Source organism: Aquarana catesbeiana, linkage group LG08 (assembly GCF_042186555.1).
Source record: "Aquarana catesbeiana isolate 2022-GZ linkage group LG08, ASM4218655v1, whole genome shotgun sequence".
Taxonomy (NCBI): Eukaryota; Metazoa; Chordata; class Amphibia; order Anura; family Ranidae; genus Aquarana; species Aquarana catesbeiana.
In genome coordinates this window covers 97,193,493-97,219,776 of record NC_133331.1, presented here as the reverse complement: position 1 = coordinate 97,219,776, position 26,284 = coordinate 97,193,493, and the positions used below count along the sequence as shown (strand labels likewise).

General features: G+C 43.4%; 2 protein-coding genes across 2 annotated transcripts in view; one reads left to right on the top strand and one right to left on the bottom strand.

Annotated features, from left to right (window-relative positions):
- Positions 1–495, bottom strand: part of DPCD (deleted in primary ciliary dyskinesia homolog (mouse)) — a 33,895-nt gene extending 33,400 nt beyond the window's left edge. Inside the window, exon 1 of the mRNA XM_073596183.1 lies at positions 260–495. Within this exon, the coding sequence (XP_073452284.1) occupies positions 260–323 (64 nt within the window). The 5' untranslated portion in view covers positions 324–495. The remainder of the gene's footprint in view (positions 1–259) is intronic.
- Positions 380–26,284, top strand: part of POLL (DNA polymerase lambda) — a 63,748-nt gene continuing 37,843 nt past the window's right edge. Inside the window, exons 1-4 of the mRNA XM_073596182.1 lie at positions 380–521; positions 14,885–15,002; positions 19,119–19,416; positions 22,073–22,238. Coding sequence (XP_073452283.1) covers positions 14,894–15,002; positions 19,119–19,416; positions 22,073–22,238 — 573 coding nt within the window. The 5' untranslated portion in view covers positions 380–521; positions 14,885–14,893. The remainder of the gene's footprint in view (positions 522–14,884; positions 15,003–19,118; positions 19,417–22,072; positions 22,239–26,284) is intronic.

Genomic DNA, 26,284 nt, shown 5'->3' with positions numbered 1-26,284 from the left:
GTGCTCTGGGCTCAATTCCAACCAAGCACACTGTATATATCAGTGATAATGAAGGAATATCAGGATTATATGCTTAGGAGTGATGGGAATAGAACATTGTATGTATCAGGGTTATGTTCTCCTGACAAGCAGGCAGCATGGAGTCCTGTACAGACATCTCCAGGCACAGTCAGCTGAGATGATCACCTGTGCACCCTCCATGCTGCCGCAGCCACGTGCCCGCGCTCCTTCTCCCCGGGCCTATGGAGGGAAGACATACCGTCCTGCAGGATACAAGTCTTCTTAGCTGCTCTTAGGCTCTCCAGCCATAGCTGCACCGCCATTTTTCCCGGTTCCCTTCTCTGTCACTATACCAACCAGACAGTCACCATAACAGCCCGCACCGGCCTCAGCCTGTTACTATGACAACCTTGGCCGGGCCCTCCCTGCCAGCGGTCTGATACGGCCACAGCGCACACCACGTGACCCACAACAACATCCGGGTCAGCCGGAAGCGGTAGTGACTCCGACAAGTCCGGCCAGTAAGTGGGAAAAAATCTTATTATTACCGCTAATGGAATATTAATGAATGTTATATCGGTGTGCTGTGTGTGCAGCTTCTATGACCCTGAGGGGGAGAGGAGAGGCTCTGTGTCCTATAGAATCGCTTCTGTCCTATATAGACACACTTCTGTCCTATAGAATCACTTCTGTCCTATATAGACACACTTCTGTCCTATAGAATCGCTTCTGTCCTATACAATCACTTCTGTCCTATAGAATCACTTTTGGTCCTATAGACACACTTCTGTCCTATATAGACACACTTCTGTCCTATAGACACACTTCTGTCCTATAGACACACTTCTGTCCTATAGAATCACTTCTGTCCTATAGACACACTTCTGTCCTATAGACACACTTCTGTCCTATATAGACACACTTCTGTCCTATAGACACACTTCTGTCCTATATAGACACACTTCTGTCCTATATAGACACACTTCTGTCCTATAGACACACTTCTGTCCTATATAGACACACTTCTGTCCTATAGACACACTTCTGTCCTATAGAATCACTTCTGTCCTATATAGACACACTTCTGTCCTATATAGACACACTTCTGTCCTATATAGACACACTTCTGTCCTATACAATCACTTCTGTCCTATAGAATCACTTCTGTCCTATATAGACACACTTCTGTCCTATAGACACACTTCTGTCCTATAGAATCACTTCTGTCCTATATAGACACACTTCTGTCCTATATAGACACACTTCTGTCCTATAGACACACTTCTGTCCTATATAGACACACTTCTGTCCTATACAATCACTTCTGTCCTATAGAATCACTTCTGTCCTATATAGACACACTTCTGTCCTATAGACACACTTCTGTCCTATATAGACACACTTCTGTCCTATAGAATCACTTCTGTCCTATATAGACACACTTCTGTCCTATATAGACACACTTCTGTCCTATAGACACACTTCTGTCCTATATAGACACACTTCTGTCCTATACAATCACTTCTGTCCTATAGAATCACTTCTGTCCTATATAGACACACTTCTGTCCTATAGACACACTTCTGTCCTATATAGACACACTTCTGTCCTATAGAATCACTTCTGTCCTATAGACACACTTCTGTCCTATATAGACACACTTCTGTCCTATAGAATCACTTCTGTCCTATAGACACACTTCTGTCCTATAGAATCACTTCTGTCCTATAGACACACTTCTGTCCTATATAGACACACTTCTGTCCTATAGAATCACTTTTGTCCCATATAGAATCGTTTCTGTCTAGGGTCCCAGCTTCTTCTATACACCACACCTGGATGAGGTGTGACTTTTATGGACAGGTCCACTTTAGGATTTTTTGCATGGGAAGAGGTGTGTTTTTATTTTGTAACGTTAGGCGGTTGCGTAGTCATGTGTCAATGTGCGTTTTTTTGCACTGACCTGCACTTTAACTGCTTCAATACCGGGCACATTTACCCCCTTCCTGCCCAGGCTAATTGTCAGATTTCAGATATACTTTGAATGACAATTCCCCGGTCATGCAACACTGTACCGTACCTCCCAACTTTTTGAGATGGGAATGAGGGACACCTATCAGCAAAAGAATGTGGGCATAGGACACACCCCTTGCCACGCCCCCTTAAGGAAGAATTGTACAAAAAAACAAGATTGGTTAAACCCAAATGTGCTTTTTTTTACCACTACTATTCCTTTATATTGGCTGTTGAATTTACAAATGCAGCAATTTAGAAATCAGATGAAAGGTTTAGCGCTATAAAAATTTTTTATAGATAAAAAGTGCATTTTATATACAACTATATAGATCAGACCAAAATGAGGGACAAATGAGGAGGGATGAGGGACAGAAGGACTTTGCTCCAAATCAGGGACAATCCCTCCAAATCAGGGACAGTTGGGAGTTATGACTGTACCCTTATGACATTTTTATCATTTGTTTTACACAAATAGAGATTTCTTTTGGTTTAACCGGTTCAATACCGGGCATTTTCACCCCCTTCCTTCCCAGACCAATTTTTAGTTTTCAGCGCTGTCGCATTTTAGACGACTATTGCGCAGTCGTGCGACGTTGTACCCAAACAAAATTGACGTCCTTTTTTCCCCACAAATAGAGCTTTCTTTTGGTGGTATTTGATCACCTCTGCGGATTTTATTTTTTGCGCTATAAACAAAAGAAGAGTGACAATTTTGAAAAAAACACAATATTTTTTACTTTTTGCTATAATAAATATCCCAATTTAAAAAAAAAAAAACAAATTTTTTCCTCAGTTTCGGCCGATACGTATTCTTCCACATATTTTTGGTAAAAAAAATCGCAATAAGCGTATATTGATTGGTTTGCGCAAAAGTTATAGCGTCTATAAAATACGGGATAGATTTATGGCATTTTTTAAAAAAAATTATTTATTTATTTTTTTTACTAGTAATAGCGGTGATCGCGATTTTTTTTTCGTGACTGCGACATTATGGCGTACACATCGGACACTTTTGACACATTTTTGGGACCATTCACATTTATACAGCGATCAATGCTATAAAATTGCATTGATTACTGTGTAAATGTGACAGGCAGTGAAGGGGTTAACCACTAGGGGGCGGGGAGGGGTTAAATGTGTTTCCTAGGGAATGCTTCTAACTGTAGGGGGCGGGGACATACAAGGGGAGGAGACCGATCAGTGTTCCGCTGTACTAGGAACACAGATCGCTCTCCTCACAACTGACAGGACGTGGATCTGTGTGTTTACACACACAGATCCACGGTCCGGCCCAGTTAACGGGCAATCGCGGGTGCCCGGTGGACATCGCGGCCGCCGGGCACACGCACCGGGTCCCGAGCAACGCGGCGGGCGTGCGCGCGCCCCCTAGGTGGCCGGGAACCCGAGGCCGTCATATGACGTCCACCCAGGATGGGAGATCCCATCTGTGGACGTCATATGTCTATAGGCGGGTAGGGAAGTGGTTAATCACTGCTGGGTTTTTGATGATTTACGATAAAAGACAGAAAATTTGGAGGAAAGAAAAAGTTTTTCTTTTCTTAGTTTCAAATTTGTAATTTTTCTCCTTCGCTGATGGGTACTGACTGGCATCACTGTTGGGGTTGCACTGATGATCAGTGCCATGATTATCTGTGCAGATCTCCCCTGTGAGGAGATGCCGCTGATTGGCTCTCCTCACCCTCTGTCAGGGTGAGGCGAGGAGAGCTGATAAATGGCATTTTCTTGATTGGACACAGCTGATCACATGGGTAAAGAGCCACGTCATCAGCTCTTTTCCGAGATCGGGGTTAAGCCGTGTCCCAGGGACATAGCGCGCCTGCGATCGCCGTCATATGACGTCGGCCCAGAACAAGGGAGCATCCTGCCCACCATTATTTGTCTATACGGTGGGTGAGAGGTAGTCAAGGGCCGGTTCATACCAGAAAGTGTGCACAAAAAAATGTGCTGAAAAACTCGGCTTATACTTATGTATATACGGTAACCTTTTTTCTGACACTTGTTGCTTACAAGGTAAAATCTGTATTTTTTGCTAGAAAATTACTTAGAACCCCCAAACATTATATATATTTTTTTAGTAGAGACCCTAGGGAATAAAATGGCAGACGTTGCATTTTATGTCACACTGTATTTGCACAACGGTCTTTCAAACTCAATTTTTTGGGAAAAAATACACTTCAATGAATTAAAAAAACCCACTAAATAGTAAAGTTAGCCCAATTTTTTTGTATAATGTGAACGATGATGTTACGTTGCGAGAATCTTGATCTTTAACCCAAACAAAAAAATCGTGATTCTTATTTTATCCAGAATTGTGCAGCTCTACCACACTAAAGCACATGGAACTGCAGTACCATAAGATTTGGTGGCCACAAATGCACCCACGTTTGCCAGATGCGTGGGGATGCTATTACCAATTAATGGCACGACATGCGTTTAAAGAGGGCAGTACGTTATCATGCATACTGCAAAAACGGGAAGAGCTAGCCTGGCTACCGCACACCTCACCCGGCCCAAGTGGTTAGCAGGTGAAAGCAGCCTCAGCTCAATCCATCCATACTCTGGGCTTAATCACGGAATATGTTCCCGTGTGTTGTGGGAAATATGCATTTCCTGCACCCAAAAAGGTGTGAATGGGCATTTTTTAAATGTAGGATTTGGTGCAGATAGAATTAGAGCTCAGCCTTATCAGGGGATGGTAAAAGCAGGTGATTGAGCCATGGTTTTACTAACCACCTAAACAGATAGGCAACCGCTAAGGGCTGTACACATGCCATAGCCACCTTTGCTTAACAGCCATAGCAAAAGCTAAACCCACTATGATGTCTGGAGGGCAGTACTGGTGCTGAATGCAACCGGTTCAAGTGAATGAGGCCGTGCTGCAACTGCATACACAGCACACAATTGCAGTGTTGTGGGCCGGCATTTTGAAGGTAAAACAAGGGGGGAGGAGGGACCATTTAACCTCTCACCACCAGTCAAATACCCTCTGAAAATGATCCACTGCAGATCGCTTTTCAGAAGGCAGTCAAAGATAGCTGCATGTCTAAATAAGCACTTAATGCGGGAGTAAACCGCCAACAAAAAAAAAATTGGGCCTTCTTGCAGGTTTAAGTCATGATGTACAAGTATGCACTGCATGCTGGCACATTATGACAGACTTACCTGCACAGGGAGCCCTCCAGCACTGTCATAGCTCACTGGTGCTTCCATCTTCACCCAATGCTCTTTTGGGTTTGAGGGCTCTGGGTGTATGAATGGCCAGGACCCCGGCACGGAGCTCTGAAGCTACAGCACGGGTATGCCATCCTTTCAGAGCGCATGCGCCAGTAACGTCACTGGCTTTATTCTGTGTAAATATCTCCAAAACCGTGCAGCTTTAGGAGATATTGACTATACCTACAAGTAATTCTGATCATAGCCTTACCTATAGGTACACTTAAAATGTGGACTTTACTTCCACTTTAAAGCTTATCCATTGTAGTATTGCAGCTTCCTTGTCCTTAACCACTTCCATACCGGGCCTATGCTGACACTCCTCTTCTACATGTAAATCATAATGTTTTTGGTAGAAAAAAAACTCAGAACCCCCAAACATATATTTTTTTTAGCAGACACCCTAGGGCAGTGATGGCGGCGAACCTTGGCACTCCAGATGTTTTGGAACTACATTTCCCATGATGCGCATGCACTCTGCAGTGTAGTTGAGCATCATGGGAAATGTAGTTCCAAAACATCTGGGGTGCCAAGGTTCACCATCACTGCCCTAGGGAATAAAATGGCAGTCGTTGCAACTTTTTATCTGACGCAGTATTTGCGCAACAATTTTTCAAACGCGTTTTTTTGGGAAAAAAAAACAGTTTCACGAATTAAAAAATAACAAAACAGTAAAGTTAGCCCAATTTTTTTGTATATGGTGAAAGACAATGTTACGTAGAGTAAATAGATACTTAACATGTCACGCTTTAAAATTGCGCACACTTGTGGAATGGCGCCAAACTTTGGTACTTAAAAAAATCTCCATAGGTGATGCTTTAAAATTTTTTACAGGTTACGTGTTTAGAGTTACAGAGGGGGTCTAGTGCTAGAATTGTTGCTCTCGCTCTAACGCACGCGGTGATACCTCACGTGTGATTTGCGTTTACATATGTGGGTGGGACTTGCGTGTGCGTTCGCTTCTGTGCACGAGCACACGTGACGGAGGTGCTTAAAATTTTTTTTTTTATTGTTTATTTTACTTTTAATTTTTTTTATTTTTACGCTTTCGCTTTACTTTTTTTTTGGATCACTTTTATCCCTATTACAAGGAATGTAAACATCCCTTGTAAAAGAAATGGTGCGTGACAGGTCCTCTTTATGGAGAGATGTGGGGTCTACAAGACCCCACATCTCCTCAAGGCTGGAAAGATTGAGATAAAAAAGAAAAAAAATAACTGATCTTCCTTTCCAGCCGAGATCTGGGCTTTGTTTACTTCCGCGGCCCAGACGTGATGTCATAATGTCACGCCCCCGGCCTCCGACGGTCAGAGATGATTGGGGACCATATGGTCACCGTAAATCTCTATGATCATTGTACGGCGGCGGCAGATTCTTTTTCTGGGTCACCAATGGCACGGGCGAGCCCGGTGAAGCACCGGAGGGCGGCGGGTCCCCTCTCGCCGCCTGTAAGAACGATCAAGCGACTGAACTGCCGCTATGATTGTTCTTATAGTGCACAGAATCGCCGGCAGAAAAAGATGATATCTGAATGATGCCTGTAGCTGCAGGCATCTTTCAGATATCCCCAGATATGTTTGTTTAATTTTTTTTATTTAATTTTCACCTGGAAATCCTGCCATTAAAGCTGTCCGTAGATAGAACAAAATTGAGCTGGTTCAGCAGGAACCAGACAAATTTTGATCTATGTGTTGACTGTTCCTGCTTTAGAGAAGTCAATCTAAGGCTCGATTCACACCTATGCATGTTGCTTTTGGGCGTTTTTGGAGGTTTTTTTTTCATGCTTGCCACGTTTTTGAGCAGCGTTTTTGCGGCGTTTTTGCCGCGATTTTTCCGCGATTTGCGTTTTGCGTTTTTTTTTTTTTTTTTACAGTTTTTTTTTTACAGTCTAAAAAAAATAAAAAAAAAACAAAAAACGGCAAAAACGGTGCAAAAACGGTGCACTTGCGTTTTTGATGCTTGTCCATTGAATTCTATTACATGCAAAACGCTGCATTTTGCATGAAAAAAAGTCCCTGACCTTTTCCAAAAATGCAGAGAAACAAAAAGGCATTGATGTGAACATGTTTCATAGGAACCCATGTTAAAAAATTCCCGTGCATTTCTGCAAAATGCATCAAAAAACGCGCTAGTGTGAATGGAGCCTTATGCCGCGTACACACGAGCGGACTTTCTATCCTACTTGGTCCGGCACACTTTCCGACGGACTTTGTCCGCCAGGTGCGCCGGACTTTAAAACGGACGGACTTGCCCACACACGCCGGGACTTTCCGGCGGGCTAAGTCCGCCCGTCTTTCCGACGGACTTTCGCCGGAGTTCCGGCGGACTTTCAGAATGAACGGACTTGCCCACACACGGACAAGTCCGTTCATTTTGAACGTGACTCAGGTGCGACGGGACTAGAAAAGGATGTCAATCTTGCCGCTTTTATCGGCGAGATTGACACCTTGCTAGCCCCGTCGCGGGGCATACCAGGCCCTTAGGTCTGGTATGGATTATAAAGGGGAACCCCGCTACGCCGAAAAAACGGCGTGGGGTCCCCCTAAAATCCATACCAGACCCCGATCCGAGCACGCAGCCTGGCCGGTCAGGAAAGGGGGTGGGGACGAGCGAGCGCCCCCCCCCTCCTGAACCGTACCAGGCCGCATGCCCTCAACATGGGGGGTGGGTGCTTTGGGGGAGGGGGGCGCCCTGCGCCCCCCCCCCCAAAGCACCTTGTCCCCATGTTGATGAGGACAAGGGCCTCTTCCCGACAACCCTGGCCGTTGGTTGTCGGGGTCTGCGGGCGGGGGCTTATCGGAATCTGGGAGCCCCCTTTAATAAGGGGGCCCCCAGATCCCGGCCCCCCACCCTATGTAAATGAGTATGGGGTACATGGTACCCCTACCCATTTACCTAGGAAAAAAGTGTAAGTAATAAAACACACTACACAGGTTTTTAAAATATTTTATTAAACAGCTCCGGGGGGGGGATCTTCCTCCGGCTTCGGGGGTCTTCTTCCGGCTTCGGGGGTCCCTCCGCTTCATCTTCTCCCGGCGTCCGGTTGGTTCTTCTCCGCTCTCCGGCCTCTTCTCCCGGTGTCGCAGGTCTTCGGCCGGCCCCTCCGCTCTCTTCATGTAGCTCTATTGCGAGCGGAGGTCCGGACTTCTGGGCTTCTGGGCTTCTTGGCTTCTTGGCTTCTCTTCTCTTCCCCCAGATGTTGACACGACGCTCTCTCCGGCTGGACTGGTCTCTGAGGGCTGCGTTGTGACTTATATAGGCGGAGACCCCGCCCCCATATGATGTCACAGTCCTTGGGCATGCTGGGACTGTGACGTTTTAGGGGGCGTGGTCGACCACGCCCCCTAAAACGTCACAGTCCCAGCATGCCCAGGGACTGTGACATCATATGGGGGCGGGGTCTCCGCCTATATAAGTCACAACGCAGCCCTCAGAGACCAGTCCAGCCGGAGAGAGCGTCGTGTCAACATCTGGGGGAAGAGAAGAGAAGCCAAGAAGCCAAGAAGCCCAGAAGCCCAGAAGCCCAGAAGTCCGGACCTCCGCTCGCAATAGAGCTACATGAAGAGAGCGGAGGGGCCGGCCGAAGACCTGCGACACCGGGAGAAGAGGCCGGAGAGCGGAGAAGAACCAACCGGACGCCGGGAGAAGATGAAGCGGAGGGACCCCCGAAGCCGGAAGAAGACCCCCGAAGCCGGAGGAAGATCCCCCCCCCGGAGCTGTTTAATAAAATATTTTAAAAACCTGTGTAGTGTGTTTTATTACTTACACTTTTTTCCTAGGTAAATGGGTAGGGGTACCATGTACCCCATACTCATTTACATAGGGTGGGGGGCCGGGATCTGGGGGCCCCCTTATTAAAGGGGGCTCCCAGATTCCGATAAGCCCCCGCCCGCAGACCCCGACAACCAACGGCCAGGGTTGTCGGGAAGAGGCCCTTGTCCTCATCAACATGGGGACAAGGTGCTTTGGGGGGGGGGGGCGCAGGGCGCCCCCCTCCCCCAAAGCACCCACCCCCCATGTTGAGGGCATGCGGCCTGGTACGGTTCAGGAGGGGGGGGGGGCGCTCGCTCGTCCCCACCCCCTTTCCTGACCGGCCAGGCTGCGTGCTCGGATCGGGGTCTGGTATGGATTTTAGGGGGACCCCACGCCGTTTTTTCGGCGTAGCGGGGTTCCCCTTTATAATCCATACCAGACCTAAGGGCCTGGTATGCCCCGCGCTCGCCGCAATAGGAAGATTTGTTTTTCCTATTGCAGCGAGCGCGAGATGCAATACCATCCCCTCGTGTCGTATTTGGTCTGTCGGACCAGCCTACACACGAGCGGGCTTTCCGTCGGACCAGCACACACACGAGCGGACTTTCCGCCCGAAACTGAGTCCGACGGAAAGATTTCAAACATGTTTAAAATCTAGGTCCGGCGGGCTTTTGGGAAGAAGTCCGCCGGAAAAGTCCGCCGCCGCCCACACACGGGCGGATTGTCCGGCACACTCTGGTCCGCCGGACCAAGTATGCCGGAAAGTCCGACCGTGTGTACGCGGCATTACAATCGATTTCTGCTGATCAGGCTTGTTGGAAAATTTTTCACAATTGGGGCCTGCAGCCACTGATCTGTATATTCTGACAGCAGAGATTTCCCGCTGTCAAAATACAGTGGTGTTGATTTACTAAAGCTGGAGAGTACAAAAGCTGGTGCAGCAGTGAAACCAATCAGCTTCCACTTTTTTTTGTGTTTTTTTTTTTTTCGTCAAAGCTTCAAGGATATTTATTTTTTTATTATTTCATTTTGGGGAGTGGAGAGGGATTAGGACCCTTTTGGGTTGTCCCTAGAAAAGTAATAGAGGAGAGATCTTCCAATGGGGACACTAGTTCTGGTGGCCCCCCAAGGAATTCCCCTAGTTTGCAGGGATTTCTTCTCACTTCCTGTTTGGCTATGGGACAGGAAGTGAAGGGATATCTCCACAATGGAACACAGATGGTGAAAAAAAAATCTGACAGGGGTTTTAACCCTCCCTTGCTCTAATCAAAATTAAAAACAAAGTTTTAGCTATGCAAAAATATATAAATATAGCGCTTGCAAATACAATTAGTGGAAAAAACAAATGTAAATATATATAATAAACATAAAAGTCCAAATAAAGTGAAAGTGTTCCAATCCAAAGTGAAGAAAAAGCAAAAATGCTTCAGAGATATTCCGGTGTGCAACAACATCCCCTCATGTGTCCCCACTCACCAAATCCAAACGACCCCCAGCTTTTCAGTCTGGGGGTCACTTTAGACTTTAGGTAATAATATCCAGTAATGGCGGATTTGGTATCGGGTCATCAGATCAAAACTTCATTGTGAAGGTTCTCAGCCGGACAAACAGGTACCCAAAAATGAAAAAGGATTGGACTGATAGTGAAGCACCATTAAAAAAGTCTTTATTGCACATGGGAATGGATACTTACAAAAGGTAAACAGGCACAAACATGGAGCTGGGAATGCAAAAAACGCTGTTTTAGCTATAGCTCTACGTTATTTAACCACTTGCCGACCACCTTCCGCATATATACTGCAGCAAGGCGGCTTGGCTGCGCAAACTGACGTACCCGTACCTCACACTGTGCATGTGGTACTGCAGGCGCGTGCCGCAGGAGCTCGTCTGCGTGTCCGGCAGGCTCAATGTCCGCCGGCCACCCGCGATCGTGGGAAAGAGAGCCAGAACAGGGATCTGTCAATGTAAAGGAACAGATTCCCGTTCTGACAGGGGGGGGGGGGGGGAGAGAGAGATCAGCTGTTCCTAGTGATCAGAAACAGTGATCTCTCTCTTCTCCCAGGCAGCCCATCCTCCATACAGTTAAAAACACCTCCTAGGGGACACAGTTAACCTCTTGATCTCCCCCTAGTGTTAACACCTTCCCTGCCAGTGCCATTTATACAGTGATCAGTGCATTGTTATAGCACTGATCACTGTATTGGTGTCACCAAAAAAGTGTCACTTAGGCCCCTTTCACACTGGGGCGGTGGGGGCGTCGGCGGTACAACAGCGCTATTTTTAGCGCTGCTGTACCGTCGTTCTTGCAGCGGTATTCGGCCGCTAGCGGTGCGGTTTTAACCCCCGCTGGCGGCCGAAAAAGGGTTAAAAACCTCGTACAGTGCGGCTATAGCCGCGGTATAGCTGCGCTGTCCCATTGATTTCAATGGGCAGGAGCGGTGAAGGAGCGGTGAATACACCGCTCCTTCCCCGCTCCAAAGAAGCGGTTTGCAGGACTTTTTTCACCGTCCTGCCACCGCACCGCTTCAGTGTGAAAGCCCTCTGGCTTTCACACTGAACAAACAGCGGCGGCTGTTTAGGGGCGGTTTTCAGGCGGTATTTTTAGCGCAATACCGCCTGAAAACTGCCCCAGTGTGAAAGGGGTCTTAGGGTCAGATTTGTCCGCCGCAATGTGGCAGTCCCACTAAAAATCTCAGATCCCTGCCATTACCAGTAAAAAGTCCCTAAATCTTTGCTATTTTGTAGACACTATAACTTTTGCGCAAACCAATCAATATACACTTATTGCTATTTTTTTTTACCAAAAATATGAAGCAGAATATATATTGGCGTAAACTGATGAATACATTTATTTTTTTTTATACATATATTTTTTTTTTGGATATTGTAATAGTGAGAGTCCGTGTCCCTATGGAAATGGAGCAAAAATGGACACAGAGTCTGCATGTCGGCGGACTGCAGATCTACAGAGTGTAGATTTGAAAAGGAGAGGACTGCTCTGGCAGCTTTCTCTGGATCTTGCTATTTCTGGATGGGGCTCTGTAGTTTGGGGATCCCTAAGAGACTTGGGCGGGACGGGATCTCCAACCCTGTGTCCGGGTCTTGTGGATAGCCAGCAGGTTGTGTGCCCCGGTGCACACAGCTCATATAACGAGGGACTGGTGAGAGTGGGGGGAGGTGGAGTGTGAGCAGCTTGCTACTGCTGGGGCTGTGTGAAGACAGACTTGTGTCTGAAACGTGGTCTATCCTGTGGGAGACTGCAGCCCATGTAAGGGGGATTCTTTGCCCAGGGACTGGGAAAGGCTGGCCAGCTTTGAGAGTCAGGAAGACTATGAAAGCCAGTGAGTCCAGGGGCTGGAAAGAATCAACTCTGTTGAGAGCAAGCAGAGGAACTGCTGACAAGAGAGCCAGGTGGCTCGGTATGTTTTCCTGATTTTGAGTCCTAAATGAAGATTGAACCCCTGCATGGGAACCCTAAATGGACCTTTTGCTTTTGTTTTTCCCTTTTAAAAAATCGTGGGCTACCAGGCCCTTAATTATAATTCCTGTCTGACGTGGACTCACTGCACGAAAAAAAAAAAATGCATCTACACTTGAGCTAAACACCCCAATATCACAATATGTATTATAAAGTAAAAAAATTGTGTTTTTTTTTTCAAAATTGTCGCTCTTTTTTTGTTTATAGCGCAAAAAATAAAAACCACAGAGGTGATCAAATACCACCAAAAGAGAGCTCTATTTGTGGGAAAAAAAGGACATTCATTTTGTTTGGGTACAACGTTACACGAAAACTAAAATTTCTGAAGGGTACAACAATGAACAATTAGTAGGAAGTGTACAGGCTCTTGCTTTGAATGACTTCAGCACATCTGCGGCCCCAGGACATCACTCGTCTCTCACACTGCTCTGGAGTGATTTTGTTCCACTCTTCTTCCAGTCTCTTCCACAGTTCAGTGACTGTAGTGGGTTTCTTGGCCATAACTTTGTCGCCAGAGGTTTTCTTTTGGGTTTAGATCAGGACTCTGGGCTGGCCATTTCATTATTTCAATGTTTTCAGCTTCAAGGAACTGCTTTACCCATTTTGCTGTGTAACAGGGGACATTGTCGTGTATTAAAATTGCTGGCTGATCGGGTGATGAACACAGGGAAGGAACCGCATGTTGTCGAAGAAGGTTCTGATAAACATTTGCATTCACTCTGCCATGTTGCCGTATCAGAGGCCCATCTCCTGCTGCAGAAAACATCCTCCAAACCACAACGCTTCCCCCTCCACCTTTCACTCACTTCTTCACACACTTTGGGTTCAGTCAATCCTCAGTTTGAACATAATGTTTCCCATCGGACCCAAATAAATTAAACTTGCTTTCATCACTAAAGTGAACTTTGGTGCAGTTCTCCTCTGTCCACACAACATGCTCCTCAGCAAAGGTTAGTCTAGACTTTTGATTCTTTCTGCTAATGAAAGTTTTGGTCACGGCAGAGAGGGCTTTCAGTCCAAATTCTCTTAAACAGTGAGACACTGTATGACGGGACAGATCCTTACTCTGTTCAGCGCTGAACTGGTGAGCAATCGCAGCTGCAGTGTTGAACCGATTGCCCATTGAGATTCTCTGCATTATCCTGTCCTCTCTTGCATTTTGCGGACGACCAGCCTTCTTGGGGGACTTGAATGAGTTTGTGACGTTGTAAAGATGCAATGTTCTAGAAATCACTGATTTGAAATGACAAACTTCACTTGCTATGGCTGAAAGGGTCATCCCTTTGGCCTTCATCTGGACAACCTGCTGCCGGAGGGTTTCAGTCACTTTAGAACGACTCATCTTGCAGAGTCAGCGAAAACTGGAAAGTTAGGCTGTCAGTTAAATAGGGTTTGTCAGACGATTTAAGAAATTAGCACAAAGGTGCCAGATAAACACCAATAACTGGGAGGTATTCGAAAGTGTTCCCTAATTTTGATGTTCTTTTTCGAATTTCATTGACGTTTTTTATTCTGTGCTTCAAAATATATGTAACTCATGAATTGTACTTAACAAAACTGCTCTTTAACTCCTGTTTAGATAATTTCAAATAGGACTAAGCAGTGACCTTGAAACTTAGGAAATTATAGGTTGTTCTCTAAGTTTGATCTCCAGTGTATAGAGGAGCAGTGTTGCCACTCTGGGCTGCTCTGCTGAATTGGACTACAATCACCTTGACCTCTGCTCATCTAGTCTCCATTACTTGGAGGGTTGTTGCTTTGTAGTTCACAGAAGATAGCTGGTAGAGCCAACAACATTGTTTGATATATTCAGCTCACAGGAAGTGACAATGGGGTCACTTGATATAGTGATAAATTTATAAAGCTGGCAAAATACACATTATTTTGTTTTCATTCAAAATCCTACAATCCTACTTCCTTTACACATGCTATACAGAGCAGATGGTCAAATCTCCAGCTTCGGCTATTGTATTTTGACAGCCAGCCCCACGTTAACCGCAGCCAGTTTGTATGCAGCCAGAAACGCTGGCTCTGCACGCAAAAAGTCTGCATCCAGAACCAGGCAAAGTCCATATTGTATGTAATTAATTGGACAAATGGTTATGTGCAAACAGTGGTAGAGGTGGCCATTCATTTACTGTATATACAGGGTACAAATCTGGCCACATTTCTGCTGGCTGAAGCTGTTAGCACACATGTGAAGTGGGCCTTTAGTAAATCAGCCGCACAGATGCACCAGATTCTGTGTGCACCAGTGTTAGTAAATCTCCCCCAGTGCATACATTGCTAACAATACAGAAAATCAAAGGGAACAAGTAATGACTAACTTGCATGTTTACTGTAAATGTGAGCGGGAAGGACTAGCTTTTAACAGACTATCTTTTCTTTTCTTTTTTTTTAAAGATAGTTTGCATGGAACCGAAAGGAATTGTTAAAGCTTTCCCCAAAGTAAAACGGTTGAGAGAAACTAGCAATTCAACAAAAGAAGCAAAAAAGATCAAAGCAGATGTTGATGTTCAAGGTAAGATGAAAAGGGTGTCCAAAAATCAGACAAGCTGTAGTCTCATCTCTGGTATGCTCACATTTATTAATTAATATGGTGGGAAAAAATTTGCAAGCAGTATTTGTAAAAACAATTTTTACTTTGAAAAATGTAAAAAAAAAAAAAAAAAAATGTTTCTCTTAAAGTGGTTGTAAAGGCTTTTTTTAGTATTAAAAAAAGATGTTTTACTTACCTGCTTAATGCAACAATATTGCACAGAGTGGTTCCTTACCTCTTTGGTGGTCCCCTGCCAGTGCTTCCCACAACTTCCAACAGGTGCCCCCATAGCAAGCCATGTGCTATGGGGGCACCCGTGCAGGCGCGCTCCCGAACCAGGCTGCGTACATCCATAGACATGCAGCGTGGCTCGGCCATGCCCCCCCTCTCTCTCTCCTCACAGGATTTGACTGATAGCAGCGGGAACCAGAGGCTCTTAGTGTAACCTGTGAGAGAAGGGAGAGAAAAGCTGCAGCCAGGCACAGCTCTTAATCGCTAGAGGGCTCAGGTAAACATTTAGGGGCAGGGGCTGGGAAAGCTATGGGCTGTTTTTTACTTTAATTCGGGGAATGCATTAAGGTAAAAAAACAGTTTAGGTTTAAAACCACTTTAAGATAAGTATCAGCACATTCTAGGTCTTGTTCACATTTGTTGATTATTGCACGCATGCTAAAACACCCATGTTAACTCATGACACTGCAACTGCTTTATGTGCAGTCAGTGTATGACAGTGCCATTTACTGTCAGTGACACCCCAATAAATGGTACAGTAGAGCCTAATACACTACATCACACTGAAACAAATATACCGTGTATTGCATTTAGGAAAAAGGGTCATGCACATTTTTTCATATGTTGTGTGAGTTGGCAGCTCATTCATAATAAATGAGCTACCTTAACACAACTAATGTTAACACATACCATAATGGAATGGAACCTTTTGTTGTACATCTGCCTTTAACCCTTTCACTGCCAGGACTGTATGGCGAATGGACCTACAGCACTGTTTCCTCCTTCTGCTATAAGCTCAGGGTCACTTCAGTGACCTGAATGTGTAGCGTCCGGATGGAGGAATCACTGCATGTCAGGTCAACTTTGCAGCAGATGGAAAGCATCGTGCTCACAGCATGTAAACGCCTTCATCCGCTGCCTATTGCAGCTTAAGGAGGGGCAGTTGGCAGGTGGCAGAAATGTAGCTCAACCACACATTTTTGCCGTCACCCAACCGCAAGTGTGAATGAGGCCTAAAGCCTCATTCATGCGGGGCATACTACAGCAAGGCAGTGTTTAGCTGCACAGGCATGCAAAGGTATTCTGTGCATCCCCATGCAGGCCTTCTCAGCAGCAGCTACACTAGAATGCGCAGGTGTTCCATGCATGCCTGTGCAGGCATTCCCATCCATATCAATTGGGATGCAGCAGCTACATGGACACAGCCACTCTTCCCAACTTGACATCCATGTGGGTGCATGTCCCTGAACTCACACTGTCTGTGTTTGGGGCCATGCACCTACACCTGCACGGATCTCTGTGTCCAAACTGACACAAATAGGACTGCCTGCACAGGGATTGCACAGAACACCTGTGCATCCATGTGCAGGTAAACAAGGCCCTCCATGGGCGTACACTGTAGTACACCCTATGTGAATAGGGTTTTGTAAGTTATGCTATGTTTATGTGCGCAAATTGGGATTTTAGTGGCTTTTTTTTTTTTTTTTTTTTGTGAAAATAGCAATTTGACAAACATTTGTGTAAATATTGTGTGGCCTTAGAAATCTGTAGAACCTTCTTTTTATTCATGTGCTTTCAGAAGATATATGGTTTGGGGGTGGGGTGTTTTGCAAACTTTGAAAGCTGTAAGGGAAAAATGAAAACCCTCTGGATTTTTTTGAGAAATTTGGATAGTTACATTTTTGCGTATGTTTGATTTTCACCATTTTTCAAAAAGGCACAATTTTAAAATTTACAAATATTTGTTATTAACTCAATAAAGGTTAAGCTTTTATATTAAGCAGGGATTTTGTAAAATTTGCTGTGTTTTTATCTGCTAATAATGATTTTAGTGTATTTTCAGCGAAAATATTGCACACAAATCACAGAGCCTTAAAAATTAGTAGTGCCTTCTTTTTCTTCTACAGGTCAGAAAATATATGGTTGGGGGGTCTTTTAAAAACTCTGAAAGCTGTAAGGAAAAAATAAAAAAGCAATGGAAAAATTGCAAAAATGGTCTGGCCAGCTGAGTTTAAAAATGGAGCGCAGGGCCTGACAGCAAAAAGTTTAAAGCCTAACACTAGTTTTCTGTCACTTTAATAGTTCGTTTGGACAATGTACTAACCAATAGTCCCACAGTCAGTGCTGTATAAACTGTATGTAGCATCAGCTACATACAGTATACAGCACTGTGTACCATCAGCGGGATGGGGACTTCTCATCCAGCTACTGGAAAAAAAATTGAGTAGATCACATGGACTCTGTCTGCTAGTCATTGAATGTTTTTTTTTTTTTTTTTTTTAACCAACACTGAAATACTAGGTTCTGCAATGCTTCCTATGTGTGTATAGGTAATTACAAACTACACATAGAATAAGTGTGTTTGATAAAAATATATATTTTATTAATATTATCTAAAAGTTCAGTTACCCTATAACTCCCTTGTCCCCAGATTCTTCTCCCACCTGCTAGATCTTCACTGTGTGGTTGGGAAGCATCTTCTGGCTTAGTAGAAAATCTCTATCAGTTCCTATGGATAAGCTGTTCATTGTTGGAACACACTAGACAGCGTCTCCATTGGGATGAATAGTGATTTTATGTGCTTGTGTAGAAGAAATGTAGACAAGGTTCCTAGTTAAGATCTGTCCGGAGAAAGGACCGGTGAGTATGATATTTAGGGGGTGGGGTCAGAATAAGAATAACTGTTCTAAAAATACAGTTCTCTTTTAATTCGACCTGCATTTATAATGAACACACACAAAAAATAGATCAGCTTTTTAAATAACAGTACATTTTGAAGTGTGTCTGTACCCAAGAACAGACATTTTAATGTGTTGCAGCTAATCAGTCCTTAGCAGTAGAGAAAGAAAGAGGAATATGCTAGTTTTTAGAGTAATATTAAAATTTCATTTTTTTTTTTTAAATTAAAATAATAAACATGGTATACTTGCCTGCTTTGTGCAATGGTTTTGTACAGAGCAGCCCCGATCCTCCTCCTTTTTGGATCCCCCACTATCGCTCCAGGCTCCTCCCCTTCACTGAGTGCCCCTATAGAAAGCCTCTTTCTATGGGGGCACCCATGTGGACTCGCTCCCGAGCTGCCCTGTCTGCGTCTATTAACACAAAGCGGGCGGCTTGGCCCTGCCCCCCACTCCCTCACAAAGCATTTAATTGACAGCAGCTGGAGCCAGTGGCTCAAGCTGCTATCAATGTGCCCAGGCAGGAGGGAGTGCGGCAAAAGGCGCTGCTCTCATGCACATCACTGGATCGGGATCGGGCTCAGGTAAGTATAAGGGAGGGCTCCTGCAGCACAGAACCTTATTGCATTAGGGTTAAAAAACCTCAAGGCTTTAGAACCACCTTAACTCTACACAGGGAACAAATAATAGAGCTGTAATGGAGGAGAAGTTTGGTCACGTGAGGTCATGTAGAAGATGAAAACCATATTCCAGGGTGGAACCAAACTCTCGCCAGTAGCACCAGGTTTTCCTAAATTTCTTCTCCTAATGGTAGGGAGAGGCAGTTATATATTTAATTTGCTTGATTTCATTGATATGAGCTGACCATTGCATCAAAGTGGGGGGGTCTGGTTCCACAGGATAGGGATACTGGCTCTGGCCACATTTACTAAGTGGATCAATAGCAAGGTTTTGTATCTTTTGCGGAATTGTCTTTTTGGACTTCTGTAAGTTTGTAACACAGTGCCCAAGGTGAGGACCAGAAGGGGGTAAAAAGGTGGCATTCCCAAAACATATTTAAATAGAGTGACCAGGTTTTACCTTGAATGAATCATGTAATCGGACTGTGTAGCATTGTATAATGAAAGCAAAAACGCTGCTAATCCTTTTTTTTTTTTTTCCTCCTTCTTTTTTTTATGTATCTATTCAGGAGAATGTTTTGCTGGAGTCAGTGCTTATATCCTTCAGGCTGGAATTGGCCAAGCCAGATCTGGGATCTTTCAGAAGCAGATCATTCAGAATGGTGGCCAGGTCGTCCCCCTGTTTTGTCCAGAGGTGACACACATTATAGTGGATGATGGAATGGACTGTGGCCGTGCTTTTCGACTTTTGAAGTTGTCAAAACTACCCACAGGTGTACAGCTAGTGAAATCCAGCTGGTTAAGCATGTGTATAAAAGACAAGAAGGTTGTAAATACAGCAGGGTACAGCATATTCATTCCAGACAGGTATGTTTCTTAAAGAGTAACTTCACTTTTGTTGAGAAAATAAGAATCCCCTCTGAGCCACTCACAGAAGCAGGAAATAAAATTTTTAGTTGTGTTTTGTATACCAAGTGTGTACTAAACACCTCCGGGTAGCCATATTGCATTGAATTTTACAGAAAATTACAGCGCTGCAGATTGAAAAGTAAAGGTAATTTTTAACAACATTAAATTACTCTATGACTTGAGTACCAATTGGTTATACTATACATTTTTTCATGGAGTTACCCTTTTAACTGCTTCCTGCTTTTCCTATAGTCAAATGGTGGCCAAGCAGGTGCTTTTTCGCCCTGAGTGAGCATCATATGAAGTCCTCCTAGTCGGACACCTCCTGCACGCTCTAGGGGCCACACTATGGCTGGACTGTCACCCACTGTGTCTACCGGACACAGCAGATGACAGATCATTGTACCAGGCCGGCCCCAATACCTTGTGATCATTGTGACCAGAATAAATTTGGGTAACTTCAGACACTAGCATCATCTATCTAGCAACTTTTAAATAAAAAATATTAAATGCACCAACAATGATAAAATACAAAATATACATTTATTCAATTTATTTATTCTGGCCTGCAGAGCATTTTATCCACAATCTGTGTATTTCAGGTGCAATGCAAAGACTCATGCATTGCCTACCCCCAACCCCAGGTCTGCACAGAGGTATGTTATGTTGTGGGGCTGGGGGAAGTTGTGACATCACTGCACTCCTGCCAGCGTGCTTTGTGGGCCCTGTTGCTGTAGTGGCAGATGGGACTTGTGGAATCTGCCACTGATAGATCTGATAGATTCCCATGAATAAATGATGCACCTGTGTAAGCAGAGCCTTTCATAGCTATGCTGAATTCAAAGAACAGTCACATCCAGTATCCACAATTCTGGTAAGGGGGTGGTAGATTGGGTTCAGGGGGATAGTGTATGTGACTGTGCTTCACAAAGTCACAAACATGGACTATGCCTTTTAAAGTCTATTGCCCTGAAAGCAGTTAGTGTACACATATAGGCATATTTCTACATGCAAGTTGAAATTCACAAAACTAAGATAGAAATGCAGGTTTCTAAATGGAAATGTTGTTTTTCCTATGTACATGACAAAGTAACAGATACACGTGATTTCCCCCCAACCCCCATGCTGCTTATCCTCATCACTGTTTACTTGACTTCCTGTTTGCCCACTGGTGCAAAGTAAAAAAAAAAAATCCCGGTGCAAGTTAGTTTGGTTGGAGTACACAGGGATAAAGACTCCCCAGAATGTGACAGTCCAAGAAGCTAGTGCTGTCTTATGGTAGGAAGAGGAGGAATGACCATAAATACTGGGTGTAAGATATTTCTTAGGAGGGCATAGGCAAAGCTCAGGTTTACTTTTATGTGCCCCAGTGCACGGATATGCACATGTATCAATGGGGCCCAATCTATAAAATACAAGAGTTTTACTTCACCAATGCTTTGTGAGTTTTACTTCACCAATGCTTTGTGAGTTTTACTTCACCAATGCTTGTGAGTTTTACTTCACCAATGCTTGTTTGCTTTAAATAACTGTGTTGATATGCACTTTTACAAAAACATTTTGGTATATGTTGTTTAAAAGGTGAGCTGATTTCTAATGAGAGCTTTCTTTACCATGTTGTATGTACATGTTTTCAACCATCTTAGCCCTGTAACATGCATGGTAAGATTTGTGCTTCACAAAACTTATAGATGTTCATCTGCACTAAACCGTTATGAGTTATAACGTATTTGATTTACTACACATCTGTGAATGGGACCTTGGATAGCACGTCAGTTAGTTATAATGAAATTAGTATCCTAGGCTTTCATGCATGTGGTCAGAATTAATTGGGACCTGTACACACAATAGGATTTTCCGACAACAAAATCCATCGTTTTTTTCCGATGGATGATGGCTCAAACTTGTCTTGCATACACACTGTCACACAAACCTTGTCGGAAATTCCACACGTCAAGAACGCAGTGATGTACAACACGTACGACGAGAAAAATGAAGTTCAATTGCCAGTGCGGCTCTTCTGCTTGATTCCGAGCATGCGTGGAACTTTGTGCGTCGGAATTGTGTACACACGATTGGAATTTACGACAACGGATTTTGTTGTCGGAAAATTTGAGATCCAGATCTCAAATTTTGTGTGTTGGGAATTCCAATGGAAAATGTCCGATGGAGCCTACACACAGTCGGAATTTCTGACAACAAGCTCCCATCGAACATTTTCCGTTCGTGTATCGTGTGTACGGTGCATTAATGTTTGAGTGTAGGCCCAGTTTTTTAGCTCAGTGTATAAGGGTTAAGGTGGCATTTAACAAGGAATAAGGTAGGAGCAGGTTAATAGTTCTGCATAGTAAATAATGCAGTTGTATTGTCACTTATTGCCTTTATACTGACAGCTGTAACTGTTTATAAATTATTTCCTGAAAGCTTCTTTCTTCTGCTTACCTGTTTCCTAGAATTTGTTCCTGAAATCTCCTGTTATCACTTAATAGCTATGTTCCTGCCTCCCCTTACTTTCAAGTATTTGCCCCATGGGCATACAAGTACTGTATGTCTGCAAACTTCAATAAAACCACATGTAAAGGTGAATCTTAAAATAACTATAATCGTATGGCAGGTACCTGGATGTGAAAGACCAAGCAGAGCCTGAACAAAGGGACACGGGCATTGTGGATGACAAGAAAGAGCATGATGAACTGCCACAAGCTACAGCCAGCTGCACCCACACGGAAGAAGCTTGTGATCTCTCTAAGCTGAGTGATGGCAAACTGCTTAAAGTACAGGTGAGGTGGACGATTTTCTCTATAGGTGGAAAATCAGCTGCTTAGCCCTAACTTATAATTGAAAAAATAAATGCTTAGTAAACAATTTAAGCTTTTAATAATAATAATGCAATCCATATAAATTGCATTTACTTCTGCAACTGCTGATCTTATCTCTATCCTAATATCACTTTAGTTATTTCTGTACCAATGATAGTGTTCAGATAAGGCTCAGTTTAAAAAAGCATAATATGTGTAGTATTATCATAACTATGCATTATTTGATACTTTTTTCCTAATTAACAAATCACTAAGAGTACAATTTGGAAGCACAATTGATCATTACAAAACTAGTGCTTGCATGGTATCATTTGTAGAGAATGGTATTTGACCTGATATTGATATCAGGGACAGCGTCCAGCAGGAGACAGACACCAAGGTCAACCAGGTTGAAGAGGGTTAATATGTGTAGATTAACAGACAAGTAATTATGCACTCAGTGCTTGGAGGTAATGCTGCACACTGTGTTCCTTATACAGGGAAAAACGAAATCCTAAACTAAAGAAGAATACCTCTAATCATAAAACAATGAAATCAAACAATAAAATTATATACAGTTGAGCTTAAAAGTTTGCATCCCCTGGCAGAAATTGTGAAATTGATATTGAAAATATGACTAATCATACCAAAAAATGTCTTTTATATAAGGATAGAGATCACATGAAGCCATTTATTATCACATAGTTTTTTGGATCCTTTTTAAATCAGAATGATAACAAAAATCACCCAATTGGCCCTGATAAAAAGTTTACATACCCTGGAATGTTTGGCTTTGGTACAGACACAGAAGGTGGCACACACAGGATAAAATGGCAATTAAAGGTTAATTTCTAACATTTGTGGCTTTATAAATCACAATTAGTGTCTGTGTATAAATAGTTAATGAGTTTGTTGGCTCTCACTTGGATGCCCTAAGCAGGCTAGACACCGAGCCATGAGGGGGTAGAAAAGAACAGTCAAAAGACCTGCGTAACAAACTAATGGAACTTTATAAAGATGGACAAGGATATAAAAAGATACCTAAAGCCTTGAGTATGAATATTACTGTTTAATCCCTTATTAAGACGTGGAAGATTCGAGGCTCCTTTGATACCAATAAGTCAAGGTCAGGTAGACTAAGAAAGATTGCAGCCACAACTGATGGAAGAATTGCCCAGGATACAAAGAAAAACCTACAGGTAACCTCAGGAGAAATACAGGCTGCTCTCCAAAATGACAGTGTGGTTGTTTTTAAGGAGTACAATTCAACGATACTTCAACAAAAAAGAGCTGCATGGCTGAGCTGCCAGAAGGAAGCCTTTACTGCGCCAATGCCACTGAGGCATGTCAAGTTGTTGTTGGGCATATTGTAACCAGGCTTTTTTGTGGGACTTGTGCATGTAAAGGCTTCTTTCTGGCAACTTGACCATGCAGCTTTTTTTTGTTTGAGTATCATTGTAATATGCTCCTTAAAAACAACCACACCATCTTTTTCCAGAGCAGCCTGTATTTCTCCTGAGGTTACCTGTGGGGTTTTCTTTGTATCCCGAACAATTCCTGTGGCAGTTGTGGCTGAAATCTTTCTTGATCTATCTGACCTTGGCTTGGTATCAAGAGATCCCCAAATATTCCACTTATTATTAAATGATTGAACAGTACTGACTGGCATATTCAAGGCTTTGGGTATCTTTTTATATCCTTTTCCATCTTTGTAAAGTTTCATTACCTTGTTACGCAGGTTTTTGACTGTTCTTTTCTACCTCCTCATGGCTCAGTGTCTAGCCTGCTTAGGGCATCCAAGTGAGAGAGCTAAAAAAATCATTGACTATTTATACACAGACACTAATTGTGATTTAAAAAGCCAAAAATGTGAGAAATTAACCTTTAATTGCCTTTTCAACCTGTGTGTGCCACCTTCTGTGTCTGTACCAAGACCAAACATTGCAAGGTATGTAAACTTTTTATCAGGGCCATTTGCGTGATTTCTGTTAACATTATGATTTAAAAAGGATCCAAATACGTGATTAATAAATGGCTTCATGTAATCACTATCCTTAAATAAAAGACATTTTTTTGGCATGATTAGTCATATTTTCAATATTAATGCCAACATTTCACAATTTCTGCCAGGGTATGCAAACTTTTGAGCACAACTGTAAAAAATTTCAACATCAATGAAGGAAGTCCTCAATAAAGTGAAAAGATGAAACCATATACAGTGCATACGGAAAGTATTCACAACGCTTCACTTTTTCCACATTTTGTTATGTTACAGCCTTATTCCAAAATGAACTAAATTCATTATTTTCCTCAAAATTCTACAAAAAATACCCCTTAAGGACAACGTGAAAGAAGTTTGTTTGAAATCTTTGCAAATTTATAAAAAAAAAAAAAAATCCCAAGTACATAAGTATTCACAGCCTTTGTTGAAGCACCTTTGGCACTAATTACAGCCTTAAGTCTTTTTGAGTATGATGCTACAAGCTTGGCACTCCTATTTTTGGGCATTTTCTCAGATGCAGGACCTCTCAAGCTCCATCAGGTTAGATGGGGAGTGCACAGCCATTTTCAGATCTCTCCAGAGATGTTCAATCGGATTCAAGTCTGGGCTCTGGCTGGGCCACCCAAGGACATTCACAGAGTTGTCCCATAGCCACTCCTTTGTTATATTGGCTGTGTACTTAGGGTCGTTGTCCTGTTGGAAGATGAACCTTCGCCCCAGTCTGAGGCCCAGAGTGCTCTGGAGCAGGTTTTCATCAAGGATGTCTCTCTACATTGCTGCATTCATCTTTCCCTCGATCCTGACTAGTCTCTGAGTTCCTACCTCTGAAAAACATCCCCACAGCATGATGCTGCCACCACCACGCTTCACTGTATTGACCAGGTGATGAGTGGTGCCTGGTTTCCACCAGACATAACGCTTGCTATTCAGGCCAAAGAGTTCAATCTTTGTTCATCAGACCAGATAATTTTGTTTCTCATGATCTGAGTGTCCTTCAGGTGCTTTTTGGCAAACTCCAGGTGGGCTGTCGTGCTTTTTACTGAGGAGTGGCTTCTGTCTGGCCACTCTACCATACATGCCTGATTGGTGGAGTGCTGCAGAGATGGTTGTTCTTCTGGAAGGTTCTCCTCTCTCCAAAGAGAAATGCTGGAGCTCTGTCAGAATGACCTGTGGGTTCTTGGTCACCCCTCCCCGACTAAGGCCCTTCTCCCCCGATCGCTCAGTTCAGCTGGGCAGCCCTGTCTAGGAAGTGTCCTGGTGTTTCCAAACTTCTTCCATTTACGGATGATGGAGGCCACTGTGTTATTGAGACCTTCAATGCAGCCAAAATGTTTCTGTACCCTTCCCCAGATCTGTGCCTCGATACAATCCTGTCTCGGAGGTCTACAGACAATTCCTTGGACTTCATGGCTTGGTTTGTGCTCTAACATGCACTGTTAATAGTGGGACCTTGCATAGACAGGTGTGTGCCTTTCCAAATCATGTCCAATCAACTGAATTTACCACAGGTGGACTTCAGTCAAGTTGTAGAAACATCTTAAGGATGATCAGTGGAAACAGGATGTACATAAGCTCACGTTTTGAGTGTTATGGCAAATGCTGTGAATACTTATGTACATGTGATTTTTTTCATTTTTTTTTTTTTTTTAATACATTTCCACAGATTTCAAACAAACTTCTTTCACATTGTCATTATGGGGTATTGTTTGTAGAATTTTGAGGAAAATTATGCATTTAATCCATTTTGAAAAAAGGCCGTAACATAACAAAATGTGGAACAAGTGAAGCACGTAAATATTTTCCGGATGCACTGTAGACTCAAACAATACTGTAATAGAAATGAAAGTCCACTCCTGAAGGAATGTTCTGGGGTTCCACTATAAACGCCACTTCACTCCACTCCAATATAAACTATCTTGTGTGAAAATAAAAATCCACTCCCAAAACAATACTTTATTTGGTGATTTTATTAATCGATGTTGATATTTTTTATATAATTTTATTGTCTGATTTCATGGTGAGTTCT